This window comes from Sphaeramia orbicularis, chromosome 14 (assembly GCF_902148855.1).
Source record: "Sphaeramia orbicularis chromosome 14, fSphaOr1.1, whole genome shotgun sequence".
Classification (NCBI taxonomy): Eukaryota; Metazoa; Chordata; class Actinopteri; order Kurtiformes; family Apogonidae; genus Sphaeramia; species Sphaeramia orbicularis.
In genome coordinates, this window is record NC_043970.1 from 29,006,064 (window position 1) to 29,029,291 (window position 23,228).

General features: G+C 38.9%; 2 protein-coding genes across 8 annotated transcripts in view; one reads left to right on the top strand and one right to left on the bottom strand.

Moving 5' to 3' along the window:
* Positions 1-1,082: 1,082 nt before the first annotated feature.
* puraa (purine-rich element binding protein Aa) lies at positions 1,083-16,988 on the bottom strand. Of its 4 annotated transcripts, none has more exons than XM_030155130.1 (2): positions 4,382-5,733; positions 1,083-2,106 (listed from the first exon to the last, which is right to left on the bottom strand). In XM_030155130.1, the coding sequence occupies exons 1-2, from the start codon at positions 5,195-5,197 to the stop codon at positions 2,008-2,010; spliced, it is 915 nt and encodes a 304-aa protein (XP_030010990.1). In that variant the 5' UTR covers positions 5,198-5,733; the 3' UTR covers positions 1,083-2,007. The 4 variants fall into 4 exon arrangements, with proteins under 4 accessions (XP_030010990.1, XP_030010989.1, XP_030010991.1 ...); XM_030155129.1 differs by adding an exon at positions 16,949-16,988 and having other exon boundaries at positions 1,085-5,130; XM_030155131.1 differs by adding an exon at positions 9,655-9,770 and having other exon boundaries at positions 1,085-5,130.
* nrg2a (neuregulin 2a) overlaps positions 9,839-23,228 on the top strand; it is a 77,240-nt gene continuing 63,850 nt past the window's right edge. The window contains exon 1 of one of the 4 annotated variants that reach the window (XM_030155128.1): positions 9,839-9,958. Coding sequence is in view for 3 of the 4 variants with exons in the window: in XM_030155126.1 (XP_030010986.1) it covers positions 12,055-12,463 (409 nt within the window). In the remaining variant the exon portion in view is untranslated. Of the gene's footprint in view, positions 9,959-10,939; positions 12,464-23,228 lie in introns of those variants that run through there. The other 3 variants (XM_030155126.1, XM_030155125.1, XM_030155124.1) reach the window with 3 other exon arrangements.

Sequence of the window (23,228 nt, forward strand, 5' to 3'; positions counted from 1 at the left end):
GTATGGGACATGTTAGGGCTCTGAGATAATAAAGTACTGATGGGACAATTACGGCCATGGTGTAGCAGCATAAAAGTATAGAACTGATCTGGTAGTGCTCACATAAGAGCACATGATCAGTTGTTTAACTCCATCTTTACAGCTGTCTTCAAGCTTGCAGTTACTATCTTTGGGTCACTTAGTACCATAACGAGCCATCATGCTAGAAAACAATATAATTTATTCATATATATTTTAGTCATAAAAAAAACACATTATATGCAGACATAAACTCATCTGTGCATACACATGTGTGAAACAAGGAGTAAAGTCAGTGTCTGGGTTAGCATCTGGACTGAAGTCGCCTACATCAAGCACATGTTTATCTGCTTTTTTCCACCCATCATCTATCCAAGCAGGATGGCTAAGACATCTTCACAACTTACACAAAAGCCCAAACATTCCAATTCCCTCAGCTTTCTCCTTGAGCATGTACAGACCCTGACCTTTGACCTCCCCAGAGACTGTGTGAATGAGATGGAAGATATTGACGTCATCCTACTCTGGTCCCCATCTTTTTTTGTTTTTTTAACTACAGATTGTTTGGATCAGCGGTCAAACAGAAGACACAAGGCTGTTAACAGTATAAGTCTTAAGTTTAAAGTAAGAAGTATTATGGCTTGATGGCTTTTTATTTGGCAGCTGGCAGAAACAATACTGCTGATGATCTTACAGTTGACATTTCATTGCCAGTGTTGGATATATACGTCAATTAGTCCAATTATTCCATACCATTATCATGAAACTATGTCAAATAAATATTATAACCTATGAGTTACTGAGAAACTGCTATCCCCTCTTAGCATTGCAAAAACTGTAATTCAACCAGAAAGTTAATCGTAAAAATATTTACCATTACAGTAAAAAAGTACATTTCATTTTCAAGGAAGCATTTCGAATTACCATCATTGCAAGTGTAAAATCAAACAGAACAGACAACATGACATCAAAACTTAATATACTTTATCAGTCAATTATTGACATTTTGGGAAGTTTTCTTTTTCCAACAAGAAATCAAACATAAAAAAACACATACATTATACTGTAGATTTTCCCTCATGGGTAAATTAAATTTATTTTTAAAATTTGTAAATGTACATAAATTATATTTAATGCATCAAAACCAAATGAGCAAATCAAATACCCTCTTTGAAAAAGAGGCAACAAAAGAGAGAATGACATTCTTTGTTGAGATCATTTTAAACAAGTATTGGTCAGGCATTTTATTAACCTGGGAAAGCAAAGTGCTACACACAACAACCACTGAAGACAGTTCACCATACACCTTAATGAGGATTGGACTGAAGCACCTTTTCTTAGCTTAAAGCTAAAATGAAGATTTCATGGTTTGTCAGCAGAGTTTCTATTTCATAAAAACTCCACTATGGTTCTTTTTTGTCTTCTTTCAACAACTCTTAAGCCGAGCTTTCCTTACAAAGAGACATACTTGCAGTGACATTGTTCTATTTCAAGTTAAAGTTATTAATGTGAACTGCTTGACCCAACAGGCTGCTAAGACCTTGGTTTACTATATACTTATTTTTCTCCAAAAATGGAGCTTTAAGTGCAAATAAAGGCATACAACTCCTTCATGAGAAATAAACATGGAATTCAGCCACATGCTTTCAAATAGTAATCATATATTTAATTGATATACATATATTGCCACCATTGGCACATACGATATTGCACACAGTGATGAAATGTTGCACAGAAAAAATAGATATATTTTTTGTGGGCGAAAACATTCCAAAATTACAAATAATGTGGAATAACGCTGAAAAGGTAAAACTACGTAAAACATAAACAAAACAAGACATGCTTGCTACTCCCCATTAATTGAGCGACTTACAACTTACACATAACTACCCAAGCCAAAGAACGGGCATTTTAAGGGGGGCTCGCCAACAATCATTTATACCATTTCAAGCCATGACCGATGTTCCCAGTCAGCCCCTGCTCTCCCTGCTAATGCACTTGGCTAGTGAAGAGCCAACTCTTCTGCATCATCTTGCATCTAGGTGACCACCCCCTTCCATGTTTACATGTAGGCCGATACCTGGATGGCTGTGGAATGGGGATGGCAATGAGGTTAGGGAAGGAAGGAAGGAAGGTAGGAAGGTAAGAAGGAAGGAAGCAGAAAAAAGTTAAGAATTCTGCTCTTGTTTTTTCTTAAGAGTTTGTAACAAACCCTTTTAGCACCACGAGTTGTGCGCTAGCACACAAGGGGGCTGAGACACAAAAGTGGAAAAAAGAAAGAGAAAGCAATAATGAAAAAAAGCCAAACTGCAATCCAAAGCACCAGGCCAGCGTGTAAGCATGCGGAGTGTGTAAGGCACCAGGTTGTTTATATGCTGAAGAGGATGCTCCCAAACAGGTGTCATTTAGGCTAATACCAGAGGCTCCAAAAATAGGTGGTCAAGGACAGTCTAGTTTGCTGGTTTCCAGTCAATCTAAACATGGGAGCAATTATTTAATTCAATGCTGAGGTAAATCTGACATTATCTGATTGTTGCCAGTTTCTCTGGAGTTAACTGACAGAGTTTATAAAACTGCTATCACACATCTATGAGATGCGACTGAACTGGATCAGAACCAGTTGTTTTCCGTGTGGCAGCCCAAATATTTACAATTAGACCAAAACTGAATCTCATCACCCCCTGCTTGATATCTGGGCTTACAAATCTAAGATAGAGCTATGAGTATATATCCAAAGCAGACCCTCTAAACTTCACACCATTTGATCTTCAAATAAAACACATGGGCACATCCACAGACACACATCTGGAGTTTTACCACCAAGCCACCTGAACCCTCTCCTCCTCGACTTCTCCAAGTGTGCTCCTGGGCAGCCCTCCCCACACTGCCATGGCATTATGCTTGAAATTTAGCAAAGATGCTTCCTCTACAATCACTGACTTCCACTATAACTACACCAAGCCTTTGGATGGAGCTCACTCACTACTCAAACTTGAGATTCATACAATATCGGCAGATAAAGATACATATAGAAGGGTCCTTGAGCCAATATTTTGGGAGACCAACGAAATCTATCTTAGTGCAGATTAACATGCAGCAACAGCACTCCTTGGCACCATTTAGACTTTTATGACTCAACAAGTTTACAAAATTATTCTGTTTAAGAAGTACTAACCACCAATGCTCTGCCTCTTTTTCTAGACCATAAAGCCCATCAACACAGTATGTGTAGGGTGTTTGTCTTGTTAAGTTATCTGCAATTCAGGCCATTTGCTACATGTTGTCACTGCATTTCTCTATCAAATACACATTGAGTACCTTTAAAATGAACACATTGCATTAACAACGAGACACAAAGGTAGTCTATAATATATCCATCTGCATGGCAACAATTTCAACTGAAACAAAAATTACAATATTAATATTTCTTTGAATGCCTCTGGAAAATGTCATCACGTCAAGATCCATTCAAGAGTTCAATATATTTGATTTTTATGCAGTGCATATTGCACAACAAATAGAGCACTTATTTCATTTTATGAAAATGCCTATATGTTCCTTTTTATACTGCATGACATCTAACCAGTTTCCAAAGCAGGCCTAGCCCTCATATGATTCATGTGTAAACACATCTCTACTCACAGGTAAAGGTAAATAGAATGGCAAGTACATGTGACAACCTTTTACAAAGTTTTGAGAATTTTGGTTTAAAAATTAAAATATCTGATTTGTGCTGAAGTCATTAGCTCACATGAAAAGGAAACTTTTTTTTCCTCAGAACTCGGCAATAATTCCATTTGAACATTGCAAACACTTTTTTTTTTTTTTTTTTTTACAATAGCTTTAACTGGTACAAAAGTTTTCTGTTAATAAGGGAAATAAACACTCAGTTCAATGTTGTTTGTCAAGTAGGAAACAATGTTCAAATATAATGTTATTACTTTGTTTAGCAGCCTGTTACTGTATTAATGGTGGATAAGTGGGATAACATCCAGCGATGAGTGACAACATGTCATAACTGTCAGGTTGTGGAGGTTTCTTATATTGTGGGTGATGCTCCCTTGGAGTTAAACCGTTACAGTTAAATCTTTAGATTTCTTTCGTTATACAGTAGAGTTTTTAATTATATTTCTCTTGTTATTTTCATTACTCTTGAATGTTTATGCTGTCTATATCAATCCTCGTCCCCATCGTCCGCCTGCATCTCCTCTTGTTGCTGCAGCTCACATGCCCTTTTCTCCCGCTGTTTCTCCTGGATCTTCTTCATCTCCTCGGCATATTTACTGAAAGTATTCCCAAATTTGGACCACACTTTGAAGGGCACCGTAATTGAGTTGCGGTACGTTGGCTTCACCTCGCTTACCCTCATGAACACTCCATACTTATTGGACCCGACGTCGAAGAAAAACCGTTTGTTGTCCACAGTCAATGATGACCCTTCGGGCAACTCCGCAGGTTCGTCCTCTACACCGTAATCGTCAATAAGTTTAGCCAAAGCGTCACGAAACTCAATAAGTCCCTGGGCAGGCAAGGCAATCGTCTGGCCTTGCGTAGATCCCAAACCGGGCCCCCGGTTAACGGTCTGTCGGATCCTCAGAAACCGTCCCCTCTGGTTCTCTTTCAGATCCATGTAGTATTTCCGATTTTCTCGGACCAGGAACTCGCTTTTGAGTGCTCGCCGGGGCTCGTCTTGTACCATCCCCGGGTTGCTAGGACCCAGTTGGGCATAATGTTCGATGAAGTCCCCCAAGTAGTCTCGGAACTCGACCGCCACGGACATGGACAGAGTAAGGCGGCTCTTGTTTCCACCGGCCCCGACTTCTGCTATCTTTAAGAAGCGGCCTTTCGCGTTCTGCTTAACGTCCAAATAGAAGCGTTTGTTTTGGATGTCAACCCGCTTCGACGCCAGTTCTTGAGTCTCGTGCTGGAGCCCGGAAGCGGAGCCCGCCCCTCCTGTCGCTAGGTGCATGGAACCGAAGCCTGGGCCCGTGGCTGCTCCTCCCTGCTCACTTCCACTGTCTCTGTCCGCCATGATGCTGCCTGCCTGCCTTCTCCCTCTGTCTGCTGCAAAGCCACGGCCAGCCTCAGCCAACGCGGGAGCTCTCGCGAGAACTGCACAGAGGCATAAGAAGCAAAGGGGAGCGTTAATGCAGAGCGAGAATGGCGTGTTTTCCTCCATACGGCACCATCAAGAGTTATGCCCTGTCATTTCTAAGGAAACGAAACTAACCCTTGCAAGGATAGAAAACGAATCTTTATTTTTTACGTGATTACATTTTGTTTTGTCGCCTCAGGTTCTTAAAGTGAAGGTGGTTTGCAGCCTGGGAAGACCCCTCCTTACCCTCTCCTGTAAAGTAAGAAAATCATGTCCTTTTCAAAAGAATTTCAATTATCTGTGTGAACATAAACATACCTATATTAAACAGTATATTTTTTATTTGTATACATTGTCATTAACTTTTCGCATACTTCTAATTTTGACCCAAAACTGACATGAGAATAGAAGTAGAGGGCCAAAGTTGTTTTGCAGCAAAACCAAGATAAATCATATAAACTATCATGGAATTATGCCCCAAACCTTAGTCAGAATCCAGCAGTTAACCACTTTTCGTTAAAATAAATATTTTAACACAATTTTACTGCTTTGAAAAGGTGATTAGAAACAAATAAAACTATTAAAAAACTAGTTTGGCCTAACCCATACAATTATTAAGCAAGTTAGCCCTGCAGCCTCCAAATGGCACACGATCCATATAAACCTACAGAACATCCGAATTTTTATTTATTTATTTTTTTTTTTTTTAAGTAACTTAAGTTATGAAGTCACATACAAAACGTAGTTGACGCTTTTTATAATTAAGAATTATTTTTTTCAATGCTTTTACATACCTTCGCGTGCAAATTTGCATTGCGTTTTACAGTTGTATTTAAAATAAAGGAATAAAACACATATCCGAGGTCAGTTTACTGAGTTGGAAATATTCAAGTAGGCAATGACATTCTTAAAAATATGTCGGGAAAGAGGCAGTTATTTCACCTGAGTGTTTAAGGAGCAGTATTAATATATGTTGGGTGAAGAGAACGCATCGATGTTATGTTACAGGATAAGTTCATTGAACATCTTCTCACTCCTGGACCATTTGACTGGTGAAAGCAGGGCTTCTTCACTTAGGTCTGAGTCAGATTGCATAAATAAATAGTGATAAATGAGCCCGATGAAATTATTAGACCAGAACTTCGGGGTCAGTCATTATGCTTAGTACGATTAAAAAAAATAATAATAATAAATTAAAAACAAAAATAAAATACATAGGTGCATTAACGCTGTAACACGCAGAACGCAATTGGAAGACAAGCAGGGAGTAAAAGTGTGTTTGTTCTTCATATTTGACATAGTGCACGTGTCATTTGAAGTCAGACTGAATCACTGATTTTATTTTATCAAACAAATAAAGACAAATTACACAGAGGACAACAAACAGGATATATGTATTCCTCACGTGGTCAGATACACGTGTTGAGACTGATTTGACATTATGTGACATGTCTGCATCTCTGTGGATCTAGTGACTATTTTTACCGTGTTTGAACGCTCCTCAGCCGGGTGTCCAGTCTCAGGCCCAGTCTCACAGGCTTTTCCCACAGTATTATTTGTCAAGCGTCGACCAGGAGCTGGTGGAGGCCTGATGGTACAGCCTCGTTTCACCTTTTGACGGGTAAGTTGTTCAGTGTCGTTTCCAAAGGCCTGGACTTATCTGCTTCTCTTTCACCAACACAATAAGTAATCAGTCAGTCTGATGAAGCCACTTCCACAGCTGACAGTTTACCCATGATGCTCTTGTTTGACGTGGGTTATACAAGGCCTGTTTGCGGAAGTTCAATGTAGGGATGTCCATGTTTCAACATGTTAAATTATGATGGTTCAACAATTTAACTGTGGTTCATTTGGTGATTTGGTGTTCATTTTTGATGTTACTGGATGCCGCTGCTGTCACTTATATTTAATTATTCTATATTATGTAATTTTGTATTTATTATATATTATTGGTTCCCTCATGTGACATTCATTTAGTTTATATATATATATATATATATATATATATATATATATATATATATATATATATATATATATATATATGTATTTGGAGAGAGAGAGAGAATAATAAAAATAAAATTGATTAATTTTCTAATGACATAAATAATTGAAAGAGGTATGATATAAATAATTCAATTGATTTATTTGGATGTAAGTAAAAAAATGTCCATAAAAAGCAGATGTTAGTTGACTTTTTTTCACCAGGCCTTTATGCATCACATCAGATATTTATTAAAATAATATACATATATGTAGGCCCTATATTATTATTATTATTTTATTATTATTATTTTCAAACGGTAAACGGTAAATGTAACGTGTTTTGCCTTTTTTGAGACATCTGCGACGTTTAAGGCCATACCTCAGCTGAATTAAATTTTTAATCTTTTCCTTACAAAGTAAATCAATTTATGTTGAAATGGAGAATATTTGTGAATTTAAAGGAGCACTCAGTGACGTTTTGTCCTGAATTCTTTATTTCCAATAAAAAATAAAAATAAAAAAAAGTTTAGTTCAGCAGCTTCTACTTGTTTTGATGAAACGCTCACACACAACTCTATGCGTAGATCTGAAAAAAATAATAAACCTTGAAGATAATTTACTGTAAAATTAATTTCAGGTTGTGATTGTGTTTTTTTTTTTAACATGTAGGTAATTTTATTTGACTGTTTAGAAAAAGAAAATGAAACAAATGAAAATGTAGGAGGATCAAACAGACAATCTTGTCAAAAATAAGGAGCATTAGGTTAAAATATTCTTGAACCTAAACTTATATCTTATAGCCTATATCAGTCTTGTGTTTGTAGATGGAGGCCTACAGGTAAGTCTAAAGGAGGTAACTCTCTCTCTCTCTCTCTCTCTCTCCCTCCCTATATATATATATATATATATATATATATATATATATATATATATATATATATATATATATATATATATATATATATATATATATACTGTTATGACATGGGGATTAAGAATGGCAAGTTGGCAAGTAAGGGTAAAGCATAAAATAGTGATTTACATTTTATTAAAAGTAAGAAAAAAAAGTTAACGTTTTCAATATTATTTCACACCACTGTAGTAAAACTCTCGTTTAATTTTTGTGTCGTTGCGTTCACTGACTGAATGTTTGAGCCCTTAATTACCCTACAACCTGCACTGTAAACTTTACTCAGAGTCGGAATTAATTTCGGTATGTTGGTGGAAGAGAGCATGACTGCCTCACAGCCTGGCAAATGTTCTCTTTTTTAATTTATTTAACTTTGGTTCCTAACAAAATCATTACATAAACGCACATTGCAATGTCAGGGTTGAACAGGCTCCTGAGATGCACTTTACAAAACGAACGTTTTGAGAAAACTAGAAGTAGGTCAAAATTATGACTGGTCATAATAAGACAAACAAACTTTTTGTGCGGAGGAAAAACTAAATAAGAACGAATGGTTAAGTTTGAAAAAAAAAAAGAAAGAAAGAAAAAAAAGAAAATGAGTTCTTATATGACTTGAGTGTATTAATTTTATTAAAAGTATAATAATAGACCTGCTGAACATAATTCCTCCAACATTTCTTTTTCTCAACTCATAATGCTGAATATTGTGCGCAATATTTTACCTTAAACCGTTTCAGTGTCAGTCTGGACTAAATTTATTTGTACAGTCTACTCTAAAATCACGCCTTTTTTGTGCATATTTTCTTGACCTAATGTCACTAAGTTTCAAGTCATCTTTCAAAACCCCATCATGATATAGCCTTGTTAGTATATAGGCCTGCAGTATATATCTGAATATCAGCTCCAAACGCGTTTCTACTCGAATAAAAATGCTAAATATATATCACTTATTTTCAAATAATTTACTATACTGAAATAAAATTAGGCCTTGCTGTTTTTAGTATCGGAAAACAACATGAGATATGTATATATATACTGCAAAGCATGGTTCACACGGTGCTTAGGCTATGTATTTGTTTCAGCTGATCATAACAAAAACGAAATATGCTATTAGAATATACATCTGGTTTCTAATCACAAACCTCTGCGTGGGATGCAATAGAATTCTGCCCAAATTACTTACCTAAAAAAAGGGTGTAGCCCACCCTACCTCTGTAGGCCGTTAATCAGTTGATCCACGGACGGATGAAATATTACAATTTTAGTTTGTCCATCAATCAGCGCTTTGTTTGTGTATTTTTTGAAAGTGAATATGAAGGAGTGAGACCTCATGGATTCCGGTGCCGAGGCCACGTCCAACGCAGGAATCAGGTGGGTATGTCGCAGTTTGTAAAAAAGCAGCCGCTCACCTTCCAAAGTTTTGCCCTACATCCCAACACAGGAATGCTGTGGCGCCTCTCCAAACGCAGCAGTATTATTTTAGATCCGACCGGTAGGGCTTATGTGTTGTGCTTCTGCAAACTCTGCGAAGCAATGTTTCGCTCGGCTGCTTATTGAGACATTTAAATGCTGCAGGACAGTAACAAGCAGACTGATATGTAAATAGAACGTCATTCCTCTCACCAGGCGACATCCCAGAACCTACCTTCCCCTGCTCCGTCCGCAGGCGCAGTGCCTTACAGCCTCGACGGCGGACCGCAGAAGACGAGACACGGCAAAAGACACATGAGAATACGCTCGAGGGCCTTTGTGACAGCGCGGCAGATTGCCTCTGGTTGCTTCACAAGATGGACAAGGAGCAGCGAGTCGTGGCACGGAGAGAGAGACACACGCACAAGTTCAACGGCGCACGCTTCACCTCTGATGTCAACACGCACTGAGGAAACTCAGTGCACTTGCGCCTCCCTTTGGTGAAGTTGGGAAATTACAACTTTGGCTTCTTGTAACAGGTAGGGCAAAATTTTGGGCAACTGTAATGGAAGTCAGTGGTTAAAACAGTAAGGGAACATTGCTACAGTCTCGTGCGTCATAGGAGACAGAATGTGGGGCCTTGTCTCATTTTGATCAGTTGAAGTTGTTAAAGTGAGAACCTCTTATTCATGCACACACTTTGTATTCATTTAGGGTTGATATAATGTGTTTGCAGAAAGAGCACTCAGATAACTCATGTGATGGAAAGTACTAGTTTTTTACCTCCTTCTTGTTATTATATTTCAGTACATTTAACTTCAGCCCCTTAGGACTAATTATAACATTTCAGCACCACGGAGAGCAGCCGGCCCGTTTTGGATCAAGTCTCCACAGAGGTTACGCACGAGTATAAACAAGGCTGGGGTTATTTGTAGAAAGAAGATATCCCTCTATGTGTCAACTTAAAGAGTGCGTTTGTAGAGATTAATGTTACCTTTTGGGGCTTTTTCCTAACGTTGCTACATATGCATTACTTAGGTGAGTTGCAGTGAAACCATTTCAGTCTATTTTCTGCATATTTTGCTGGTTAGAAATGTTTTAACATATTTTGACGTCATTATTTTCTACATTAAACCACTGCTGTTAGTTACACAGCACAATTCCAGCACCTATGTGTCAACTTGTCCAGAATACATTGTGGTCAGCAGATGTCGCTCTTTGTAAATGCTCTCAGCATTACCTGCATCCGCATTCTATTTGACATTAAGACTAAACCCAACCACTGTCAATAAAATCATAACTTACTGCCACTGATCATAATAATCTTCCATTACACTATATTTGTAACGAATGGTTTCCACATGCATGTGTTGTCATAAGCAAAACTCACATGAAGACAAAACATTATTAAAATACAAGAGTCAGTATAATAACAACCAGAGGATTCACTCCATCTCAACTTCAGCTAAATATATTTGAGTTATCTTGAATCCTAATATTGCAGCTGTTTTAGCTGTATGGATTTAATGCGGTGCCTCAACATCAGTTTTTTTTAGAGGCAGAGGAGCGAATGTGACCTGAATGCAGGGCATGACTTAATGGGATGAGGACGCAAAACTCATTTCAAAAACAGTTCTCTTGAAGAATCTGAAACGCTTTCGCAGCCCTTAGTCATCGCAGCCATATGATTTCTCCAGGCGCACTGGACTGTATGCGGCTGCATTTTCAGTGTGAACATTTTTTTATTTTTTTTTTTTTCTTTTTTCTTTTTTTTTTCTTCTTTGGAGTAATGCCTTGGCTACAGTAAGATGCGATTTTGAGGAGGGAGAGTCATGGATTTTTAGGGTTTCGTTTATTTCGTTTTAACGTGAGATCGCCGCTGATAAAACACCATGGAGTGAGTGACATACAGTAATTGGGTTTAGGAGTGAGGAGATCGACCCTTTGGTCTATCGGTTGCCTGTATCTCAGTGCTCCTATCCTGCGTTTTTGTTGACGGAGCCCCTTGGCAATCGGCATTATTTTCTCTCCGTCTGTGGCTAGTGGGGGAGGCGGAGAGAGAGCCGCGGTGGAAGGCGGCGTATTAGCGTTATAGCTGCCGACCAGATATATTGTTTTGTTTTTTGGAATGAAACGTGGCTTATGTTTGCGACCGGACTACCAAACTTGTGGTTCACTGCAGCATTTTGCGTCTTTCCCTCCGCTGCAGATGATACAGAAAACCATCATAGCGGTACCCCACCACTGCAATTTTTGGGCAAAGATAAGAGTGGCGTCGTCTTGCAGTTAAGGCTACTATGGCAGCATAGGGGGCATCTTCTGGAGGGGAGAATCCGCCAATTCCTTGCTCAGCCTATCTACGATGCCTTATTATTAGCGGAACGCAGTGACTGGAATCGAAACCCAACGTTATCCCGCGGTTTCCCCGTTTCAAAGCTGCTGTTTACCCATTGAAAATTACTCGAAAAGCAGCGGATCCCGATGGCATGGACACTTATGCAAGGTCTGCCGCGCTGCCGTGCTACTGGAGCCTACTTGCTGTCTCTTCTTTTAACCCAGCTCCATCGCCATCGCCCCGCAGCCGAGAGAGCCCTGCCGCAACGCGACCAGCGACCACCGAGCCAAAGCAGGCGGCATGAGGCTTGATTCAGTGCATTTATCCATGCTGGTCATCGGGGTCTCATTCGCCTGCTACTCCCCGAGTTTGAATTCCCTGCAGGACCAGGCTTACAAATCCGCCGTGGTGATCGAGGGCAAGGTGCAGTCTACGCCTGTGAACGTCTCCGCGGAGCCGTACCGTGTGAATGTCAAAGTGCTGGATGTTTGGCCCCTCAACAGCGGGGGTCTGGAGCGAGAACAGCTCGTCACCGTGGGGGAATTTGGATCTGAGGCTCCGTGCACCAAAGTAAAGAAAAATCACAAGTACATTTTTTTCATGGACCCCACTGACGAACCCTTGGTTTTCAAGGCATCATACGCGCCCCTGGACACCAATGGAAAGAACTTAAAAAAGGATGTAGGGAAGATCTTGTGTGAGGACTGCGGTAAGTTAATGTTTTGTGGATTACCGGTGAAGTCCAACCCGGAAGAATGAACGGTGTGTTAATAGCCCCTGGCATACGGGCTTTGGGTTATATGCACTCGGGTGAATTATGCTTCTTATGGCCACAGCATGGTTTGGAGTCAGTGGGTACCAGATAGGTGCCTAAGGGGCGTCTATGCAGCAATTTTCGACAACTCTCGCAGGCTCTCATAGCCCACATGATCAATCAAACTCTCTTTCTCTCTCCTCTTCCCTTTCCCGTGAACTGCATCAGACATGCGCCTCGCACTGTTGCTTGGGAGGAATTGCAGTTTGTGTGTATCGAACTATCTGCATCCTGCAAACCCGCATTAGAGTTTAAACGTCTCAGGCTTTGCGTCCAGTGCCTGCTAGACTGTACATGCACATTTGTACTGTTGTAAATACCTGCTTTTATATGTAGGAACATCAAGCGTATGCGCTTCACGGACGCGGTACAGTTTCAGCACCAGGGACAGCGGCCTGTTTCACCGGTATCACGTGTGGAAAATCACGCTGCCCTAAGCAAATTGGTTCCTCGGCTATATTTAGGCTTATGGCCTGCTTAAATGCTTTAATACGTTTAATAAGTTCCGTACACGCACATGCATGTACAGTGCAGCCAAAGGGCTCTCAGCGAAGGCTAACAGTATGTGCTGGGCTCCTAACCTGGAACCTTATGGTGCTGAAAATATCATATTGAAAAGTTCACCACCCGCTTTGGGATTTTATCTTTTCTAATCTCTTTGACAGTAGATGTCGCCCGAAGGGAGTCATACTAAAATGACTTAATGCACATTTTATTAAGCATTATGCATTTCTTTACTTCCATGTTTATATCAGTGGGCCATGAAATTGCTCACTCACCCCTCTCACACTAATCGCTTATTGTCAGCTTTAGCATTTTCTTTAGGCTACTGAACCTATACTCATCAAGTACAATGCAGCATATTGTTGCACTGATGTTGGTGCAGTGGCCTGCACATAAGTAGGCTAACTCCATTCATGTGCATGTGTGCATGGATGCACAGACACACATACATGTTTTTTACAGTAGTGCACATTGAGGTCTTTAGGACAGGCTGCTTTTACAGTAGTGCACATTGGGGTCTCTAAGGCATTTTACCAATTTAGTGACATACACTTCACTGAAACTGTATGTCACTGAATTGTCAAAATTCATTCTCTAACAACTGAAATGCCAGTGTGTTTGTTGCTCCTCACCAGGGTAACGTTATTCCTTTGTACTTTAATTATCAAGTGGTGTCAGTGTCTGTAACTGGATCTATACTTCACAGAGATAGTTCTTTTGTGTCTGTCCCAAGCTCGTTACTTATATGTACACCTGCAAAAACATCTCCCCTACTGTTAGATTTGTAAAATATTGAGCCTATTAGCACAGATAAATATAGCATATGATAAATACAGCAGTAATTGTCAGTATACCTCCCTTCAAATGGCACACATGCTTTTATTTCTCCTAAAATATTGTGGCCTAGAACAGGGCATGTGTCCTGGTCTGCCTCCTTCTTAAATCCTCTTAGTCTTTACTCCAGAGACACAAATGCTCTCTACTCTTCCTGATTTTGTCACAGTCACTCCGCCTCTTAAACTTATCATCCCATTGGGAGAGGTAACATAAGATGGACCGTATCACCTCTTAAATACCTCAAGCCACATTCTTTCTTTCATTTGTCAAAGCTCGTCAGTGACTTGGTCCAAGTTCTAACTGCATTACCTGAGAGTTGCCACGCCCGCTTTCTCTGTGTCTCTGTGTGTCTTTTATAGAGTTATATGAGCCCAGGAACATAACTGATGTTCTGGATCAGTGTCATTGATCTCTTCATTGGCTCTTTCCTAACCCCTTCAATCAGGTCAGTTGTGAGATAGCCTTTCATATAAACAGATAAACAGCCAGTCTCTTGACATCCTGTTTTCCCTTTGAGCTTCCTCAGTCATTCATCCGGGACATTAGATCAGCAATTATCAAAATTTAATTCACATCAAGTTCCTTAAAATTGTGCCAGTGCATATTGCAGGTCAGCATCTTGGCCTTGCTTGACCTTTGCTCTACTGCACATATGACTAGGTTTGGCTAAAAACAGGTGCCTAGACTCACTGAGCACACATGTTAAATCTAGCCTTGAGTCCCTTTTGTGCAGAGGTACCAAAGCTCCCTGGTGTGAAAACCATGGGACTGAACGCACACAGAGCTCTCAAAGCAATGCAGCTCTCCTCCTTGTCTTTATTTTGTGAGGGCTGCCTGAATTGCAGGCTACTTACAGTGCCTTTTCCCATCCTCAGGACTGAGCCTGTTGGGAGAAAAATCAAAAACAAGAAGGAATACAGTTCTGACAATGATTAGAACAACCATATGCAGATGTATAAGCTCACCATGCCAACTAAATATACTCATCACACTGGCTGACAACATGACAGCCAGTGGCATCCTGTCTGTGAGGTTGACTCAAAATAAGTGTTGCTTTATAATGAGTCATTAGTGACAACAAAACAGAAATAAATAGGACATTATATTCCCTCATATGTCAATTTTTACTTAAAGACATAACAGTGAGAATCCCACAATATTGTCCCATTTGTTTTATACATTAAAGACATTCACAAAGGCACCTGAAGTCACAGAATTATGCTTTTTTTTCATTTCTGTAAAAAACAGTTCATTTTTCCATTTCTCATTGACTTTGTGGACACACTGAGTAGATACTATTATTATGGAACAAGCCCTTTCAGTTTATTTGGACTCTGAATAGACATCTTTACATACAAATACAAATGAGTTTTAATTTTTCATGTGAGTAATGCATCATTTTACAGGAGGTAGCAGCAAGATGTTCTTGTAAGTTAGCATTTTAAGGCAGTCTTAAGGTTAATTTGCTGAAATGCTGTATTATCGTCTCTGTGGTACATTTTTTTTCTCAATTGAGGATATGAACGAGAGACAACTGAGATGACGGTTGAGATAATGACATCTACCTTAATAATAGAGGACATGTTTTAATTAGGAATAGAGCGTGACATTGCTATACTTCACACGGTAATTTAAGGGGTTTCACATCTGCCTTGAGCTCTTATTCTTTTGTCAGACAATAGGGTTTTTGTCCCACATGGCACAGCAGCTATTATGGTTGTGCAGCTCATTTGGCTTTTTGACTGTAGACCCCATGGAGGAGACGTACATTTTGTGTGCAGTGCACTGTATCAGGAGGAGAAAACGCAGACAAAACCATAGGAACAAAGAGGTCATCTGAGTTCAGGGGAAGCACATTACAATGGGGTCATACTTAACTCATTCAATATACAAAAATATCAGGGCACATTGAGATATTATCCTGATAAAAATGTTCATGTCAATTGCCGTCAGTGATTATCACGGTGAGTCAAATGGATATTTCTTTTAAGTTTAACGGCTGATTTTACTTCTCGAGTGAGAGTTGAAGAGGCCACATCATTGCTTGTGGTTTAAAATGATCATTCATAGTTAGAACATGACAAATATTTCAGAAATCTAGAGATAGAACATTTATAATAATTATAATAACAAACAAAACAGCGCTGAGGAAAAAAAAAAAAGAAAAGAAACTCAAGCATTTTCTAAATGTTGGTGACATTGTGGCAAAAAATAACCATAAAGACAAAATAAAACCATTGCTTGCAGTGATATTTATCTCAATATAAATTATATTGTGATATTTGTAGCCCAGCCCCCTGTCACTGACATACCTGAACTCAGTGTGTCCCAATACATTTGCCCATGTAGATAGATAAATAGATATAATAAAAATACACTAAGAGTGAAAAATAAATCAGTAATAAATAGTAAAGGAATAAGAATATATATACAAGAATACACAGTTGTAAGCTAAAAAGCACAATATGTGCAAAAATCAAGATGTATAAAACTATGACAATTTAAAGAAGATATATAAGTGCAGTAACAGTAAAATTGCACTTCCATTACATTGCCCATAGTGGAATAAGACATTCAAGTTGTTATGGGTAATCTTGTCATGTATGCAATTCATTAGAAAAGTAACCTCATTTTAGGGCATAATTTCAAACATTGTCTAAATATGTCCAGTTTAACTAGTAACAAGCTAAAAAAAAATGTTTTGAATAATACCCCAGCAGAGGAACATATTCTTTTCCTGATTTTGAAGATTGGAGAGGACGTTGCACACAATTTATCAAACCATCTCATGTTTTCACTGTTTCACAACTTGCTTAAATTCTGGCATTGTTTAGTTTCTTTAAGCAGCTGCACTTTATTCTTGCATTAAGAGTTAAGCAAAAAAAAAAAAAAAAAAACTTTTGTAAGGAATTTGTCCCTTCTTTTCAATATGGCTGTTTTTGCAGTGTAGGAGTATTTATTTACTACCCACAAAACCAATTTGTTTTGTATGAAGTAAAATAACATAACAATATTGTCAGTGCACACTCTGTCACTTACCTGTCACTGTGAGGTCCCATTGCATGCTGGTCGCAGCTGCTGCATTGAGGTGGTAGACAGGCAGAAGTTTGCTCCGGGCTATGTATCTCACTGTGAATTTAGAGAGCTCCTTAGAAGAGCTAGACATAGAACATGAATGACAGCTGCTGGTGGCGGCTGTGTTCTGCTCTTACCCCGCATGTTTGTCAAACAACAGTAACAATTAGCAGGCATCTACAGGTTAGTAAACTGTAGGGCAGTTCAGCGGTTGTTGAATGTGACATAGGTGCTTGTGATTATATACAGGATGTTTTTTTATTCAGATAGAAATGACTGAAGTGTCTCAGAAACAACAGACCCACCAAGGGTGAGGATTAGTTTTGACTGAGATTTGACTGATTGTTTTCCATGGTCACTGGGTCATTCGTTGAATTTCTCTGCCCTGTTGAATCTCCGCTCTGCTACGCTACTCTGACAACATGGCTTGATGTATATTTATAAGACATATGGCAAGGAAAAGAGGGCATGACCATTTTCAGTAATTGGCTGCTCATTTTCTTGTCCTATTAGGCACTTTCTCACAATCACTCAGACTTGAACTCCACATCTGAAAAGACAGAATCGCAGAAGCTTTTGTTATGATGGAAGAGGAATCTTTGGTCTGTGTCTTGTCTCGTTACAAAACCAAAAATTGTCTCAGGGCATGTGTGGCAGTAGTGTTATGTAGTTTTCTTGCAGACTTTATGACTGTGTATTTTAGTATCCCTCAAAATAACATCAGGGCATCAGGGAGATTTCTAAAGGTACTATTTGTTTGCTGCTGAACAGTTTGTACTAAATAGTGGTTACATGTCTATTTAAGGAGAGAGACCTTTTAATTTACTCTAGCATTAATGCACAGGTTAGATAAAAAATAAAAACCTTGCTCTTTGCTTGAAGTGTGAGTAAAGACTGATCAGAGCTTCAAAAATGCACTGTATCCCACGTGGTATTATTATTCTGACAATCCATTAATGCAAGGCAAGTTTATTTTTTATAGAGAATGAATATAGAAATACTGAAACTATAATAAAAGTACATTAAAAAGAGAATTGGAACGTTAAAGCATTATTAAGATGACATAAATTAAGTATAGTGATTCTAATAAATACTAACCAGCCGGCACCATGCCAAGGAACATGGTACACATAAATAAAATGCAGCCATCTTTAAGGATATTTGTTACATTAAATGTGGTGACAAACATTTAGTGTTTGATTCACAGTTTGCACTTGCAGACCTTTGTCAGATCTGTCCAGAACCTCATATCCTCCTATATAAGTTCACGGGGGTCATCTGAGGTAACACTGCTGCTCACAAATGCTCAGAGTATAGCTTATTTTTGCTATGTATTGCATCAGAGTTCACATTAAGGTAAAGGAATTACAAGAACAGGAACCACCGGATATAGTTTTGAGGATTACACGCACTCAAATTTATAAGACTCCCAACCTTACAATATAAAAAAAAAGATGCTTGTTTTGAAAGCGTAATAACATTGGATTATACTGTACATAGTTTTATCACAACGAATGATCCCCTGCTGGTGAACGATGACGCTGCCTTTGAACGAGCAGCAGCTCTGATGCAGGACGAAGCTCTGGACATGACAAAAGCTGTTAGCGCTCCTTAATTCTGCATAATGTTTCCTACCATAGAACTTAAGTACCACCAGTTTAGTTCTACACGAGTTGTTTAACCACTCAACTGTGTTTGATATTTCCACAGTTTTCAGTGCCTGTTTAACATGCCCCTTTGGATTTCACAACGCACCAAAGCAATGCTTTGGATGATTATAAATTTTCCATGCTATATACAGAATTATGTCTGGGCTCATGGAGAATAATAGGCTTACTCTGGGTTCAGCTGGATAAGAACCACGAGAACAAGTCTGCCTTGCTGTACAGTTAAGGTTTGAATTTTATCTCAAATTAATCAAATGCTCCATATAACTGCAAACCTGCCAGTGAGTCACCTTTCAAAGATCAGGATGGGATTTATTTGGTGGTTAAAGGGGTGTGGTCAGGGAAATGACATCCAATCCAGATAAACTGCATCTTGAGAGCACAGGGGGTAAAAGAGAAGTTTTTTTTTTTGTGTCTGTTTTTTAGATTACAGTTAAAATTCTTAAGAGGAAATCTGCACATTGGTGGCAAGATGGTCCTGACTGCTTAGTGCTTGAGAGAGTGGTGGGGGTGTTGTCACCTATCCCAGGTACCAGTGGGTACACGGGGCTGACATATACAGACCAACAACCATTCACTCTCAGATTCACACTCACAGATGATTTAGACAAGGGGTGTCCAATACTGGTCCCGAGGGCCGGTATCCTGCATGTTTTAGATGTATCCCTCTTCCAGCACACCTGATTCAAATGATAGGCTTATCATCAAGCTCTGCAGAAGCCTGATAATGACAGTCAGATGCACTGGAAGAGGGAAACATCTAAAACAACCAGGATACAAGCCCTCGAGGACCAGGATTGGACACTCCTTATTTAGGCTAATTACACCCATCATTTCTTTGGATTGTGGGAGGAAGTCAGAGTACCTGGAGAGAACCCACAAAATCCACACGAAAGGCCTCAGCCGGTTGGATCGAACCCAGAACCATCTTCCTGTTTGGTGACAGCACTACCACTTCACCACCACACCACCATCACATCAGTGGCAAAATATCTATGTTATACTGAAAGCACTGTACCTCCTCACAGCAGGAGTATTTTACTAATAACAGTAGTGAAGCCTTTTAAAATGACTATAACATGCATTTAATATATATTTACTTCCAATAACTCATACTTCATTTGTCAGTAGTGCCTTATTTCCACAATAGGACTTTTTTCTGTGTAGAACCAGTACAACATTGCAGCTGCAAACAGCTGGCTGAAATCAGCTTTCAGAGGAGCGGTACTTAGGTTGGCTGCTGCTTGTGAGAATGCAGATTAGTTTTTCACTTTCTACTAAATGTCACAAGCAGTAATCTCCATTAATCTATGCTCAGAATTCCTAAACTAAGATGACAGCTGCTTTTCCATCAGAAAACTTATTTAGAATATTACCATTTCCAGTGTGACATGGTAATATAATTTTAGATATGAAATGTACAAGTCAGGTGTGATTAGAATTTAGCAGATTCTGAGTTTAATGATGTGTGCGATCTTACATCTGATGTTAAAGCAGAAAACAGGATAATATGAGGAATATGGCATAGTCAGTGACATAAACTGGTGACCTTGATGTGTTTAAAAAAGCCCCGATAAGGACATAAACTTTTTATGCTGCCTTCTTACTATTAATGTGTTTGGCTGAGCTGTTTATTATTTGAGGCCTATGAACACAACCCTTACCCTCACAGATGTCACAATTTTCACAATTTCCTAAAGAAATTAATAAAAAGAGATAGATAATTTGAGGTGTAAACTGGATTTATAGTTTAATAAACTTGAGTCTCTCAAGCATTTTTATAAGAAAAACAATCACAACTTCACATTTCAAACAGAAGAGATGAAATAACTTTTGTCATATTTACTGGAAGACTTCTTATCATGTCCATAGTCTGTTTCCTATCATCACACCATTTGTTTACACAGTTACAACCATAGCAGACTTATAATGAAGTCCAGCTGAACATGACCGCAGTGTCACATAAACATTAGTGTTAGGGCGTTTTATCTGTACTCACATTCTGTCCCTGCCTGCCTGTCTGTGCTTTTCTAAGAGTCAAGTCTCTGATTTTTTTTCAGCCCACTGAAGAATGTTGCCTTCACCACAATGAGGCAGTATATGATCAGGATCAGGACCGAAAAGTTGAAAGGGATGAGTCCGTTGGGAATGTCACAGCAGTTGTTGGACTCCCTGCCCCTGAGGCTGGAGCTGTGTCAAAAACACTCAAAAGCCCACAGTCCCTGCACAGTCCTGGAGGTTATGTACAGGATAACAACTTGTGAAAGTCACTGCCGTATGGATTTTACCTTTGTTTACAAAGGGAGACAGTCTTTCTGGTGGTAACCTTATGCAGTCAGCTTTAAGCGGATGTGTTATGTTTGACCGAACCAACCTTAATGATTGCCTTGGGGAGAAGCATTCATGTACACTATTGGACCAGGGTCAAAAAGATGCCCACTAGTGATTTTCAGCAGACAGCTGTGTGGAGGAAAACATTCAATGCAGCCACAATGAGGGGATTTTCTCCTAAATACAATGGACAAGCCACATTAAATATAATAGCTGTAGATAGCAACATAGATCTCACACATATGATGTACTGCATGCACTGGAGCTTTGAGCCAAGTAAAGCAAAAGCTAATAATAAAATCAACTTAGACTATTAAAGAGAACGTAACTATATCCTAGATTACTTCAACTTGAGACATAAAACACGTACTAAATTTTTACATGTTCATATTGTGCGGCTGTTTTCCTCCTGCTTCGTGAGGGCAGTTTAAGTTTACCCTGCCTTTTGAATCATTCAGTAATTTGCAGCTATCTTGGGCTGCAATACTGGTCCTTCACAGGCTGTAGCCAGTGCATGTAATTAAATATTTAAAGGATCTTTTTTTTTTTTTTTCTGTGCAAAGCATGAATGGTTGTCAACAAAATTACAAGTAACCCACAAATAATACCAGCTCTCTTAAAGTAAGACACAGGCCATCTGTGTGTGAATGAAGATCTGCAGGAAAAACATGTCACCTCACTGGAAAATAGTAGTAAAATTGTAGATTAGTAGTAATAGTAATAGAAAAATAGTAGATTCTAGAAAATTCACCCACTCTGATTTTTTATTAATTTACACAACAACCTACAAAAGTGTATAGCTCTAAGATATTTGTCATTAATGTGGTCTAGATATAGTGTATTTACAGTATGGGGCTAACCAAATTAGTAATTAATGGGTGGAAAAAAAGGTCAATAATTAGTTTCAAGGCTATTAGCTCCATTTCATATGTAATTGACTTTTTTTAGATGTATTGACAACTCCACTATTAACCCTGTTTAGTCCACTAATCCAGATTGGGATCACTGCAAGTAAATGGCATAACTATTAACAACCCAGGTAAGCTCATTCTTCAGAGATCTGAAACCTAATTAAGCTGCTTGGCTTTCTGAAGTATTTAACTTAGTACCGTGGCATGTAAAAACCTTATTTCATCAATTTCTAGAGCTTGTTATCTCAAGATACTCTACCGACACAGGGTTAGCATCATATTTGATGGATACTTTTTATGAACAGTATAATTGCCTGTAACACAGGCTTGTTGTCAGTGAGTGTCAAGATCACACAAATTACTGTTGGGATCAACATTGTCTTGTCATGTTGTAGAAGCATCCTATGATTGCTCAGTCCAAGGAGGGAGGGTGAAGCTGGCGGGCACAAATTTTGACGTTGTTTTGCTTGTAGATCTGTCTAGCTTTGGGCATAATGCCACAGAAGACACATTCCATAATATTCCACAAACTGGTTTATAGATGACAACGAGGATTTTCAATTGCAGGGTACCAAAGGTTTGTATAAACAGCTTAAGGCCTTCAATGTCAACTCCAGCTTTAGGTTATTTATAGTGCAACCTCACCCATAGAATAAAAAAAATATATGAACATTGTGAATCACATTATTATTGGTATCAGTATGCCCTTATGGTAACATGAGCAAAAGGTTCACCATTTTTCCTAGAAAAAAATGTAAAGGTATCATATGTGTGCATTAAGTTTGTACAGCGATATGGATGACAGCATCTGTCAAAACAACAAAAATGATAGTCCGATTCACTAAATCACCTTTCTTGGAAACTTCACTATGCTGTCAGAAAGCACACAAAAATTTTACTGGAATGTACTTGTGTGGATTCCTGTAAATATTAAATGACAACAAATGGAGCCAAAATGCAGAATTAGTGCGGCTTGTTCCTGATACTATTGTTAGCCATAAGAAAGGTTGTGCTGAGAAGCATTGTACAATGCTCAGTTGATACTTTTGTAAAATAGTCTACAAGTGAAATGGTATGTGTATATTTTTTTAATGCAGTCGGAGATGCATAGAATACGCAGGTGAAGAATCAATTTATCAGCGCAGGTTCTGTGTGAAACCTGCTCATTAGCCATTTACTTAAAGCTCTGGATGCTTTCTCATTGCAGCGTCTCCTCACTAAGGTGTCAGGTACATTCACGGGAAACAGCATGACACTGAAGGACAGTGCAGGAGATAACCTTTCACTGCAGACTCACTTGCTGGCATTCATTTACTTTAGGCTCCAGGCTACTGC

Excerpts from the sequence above, each read along its gene's own strand:
- puraa (XM_030155129.1), bottom strand. The coding sequence starts at position 16,973 with ATGCAATGGGACCTCACAGTGACAG. Across the intron at positions 5,131-16,948 it reads ATGGGACCTCACAGTGACAG|TTCTCGCGAGAGCTCCCGCG; the intron begins GTAAGTGACAGA and ends GCCTCTGTGCAG.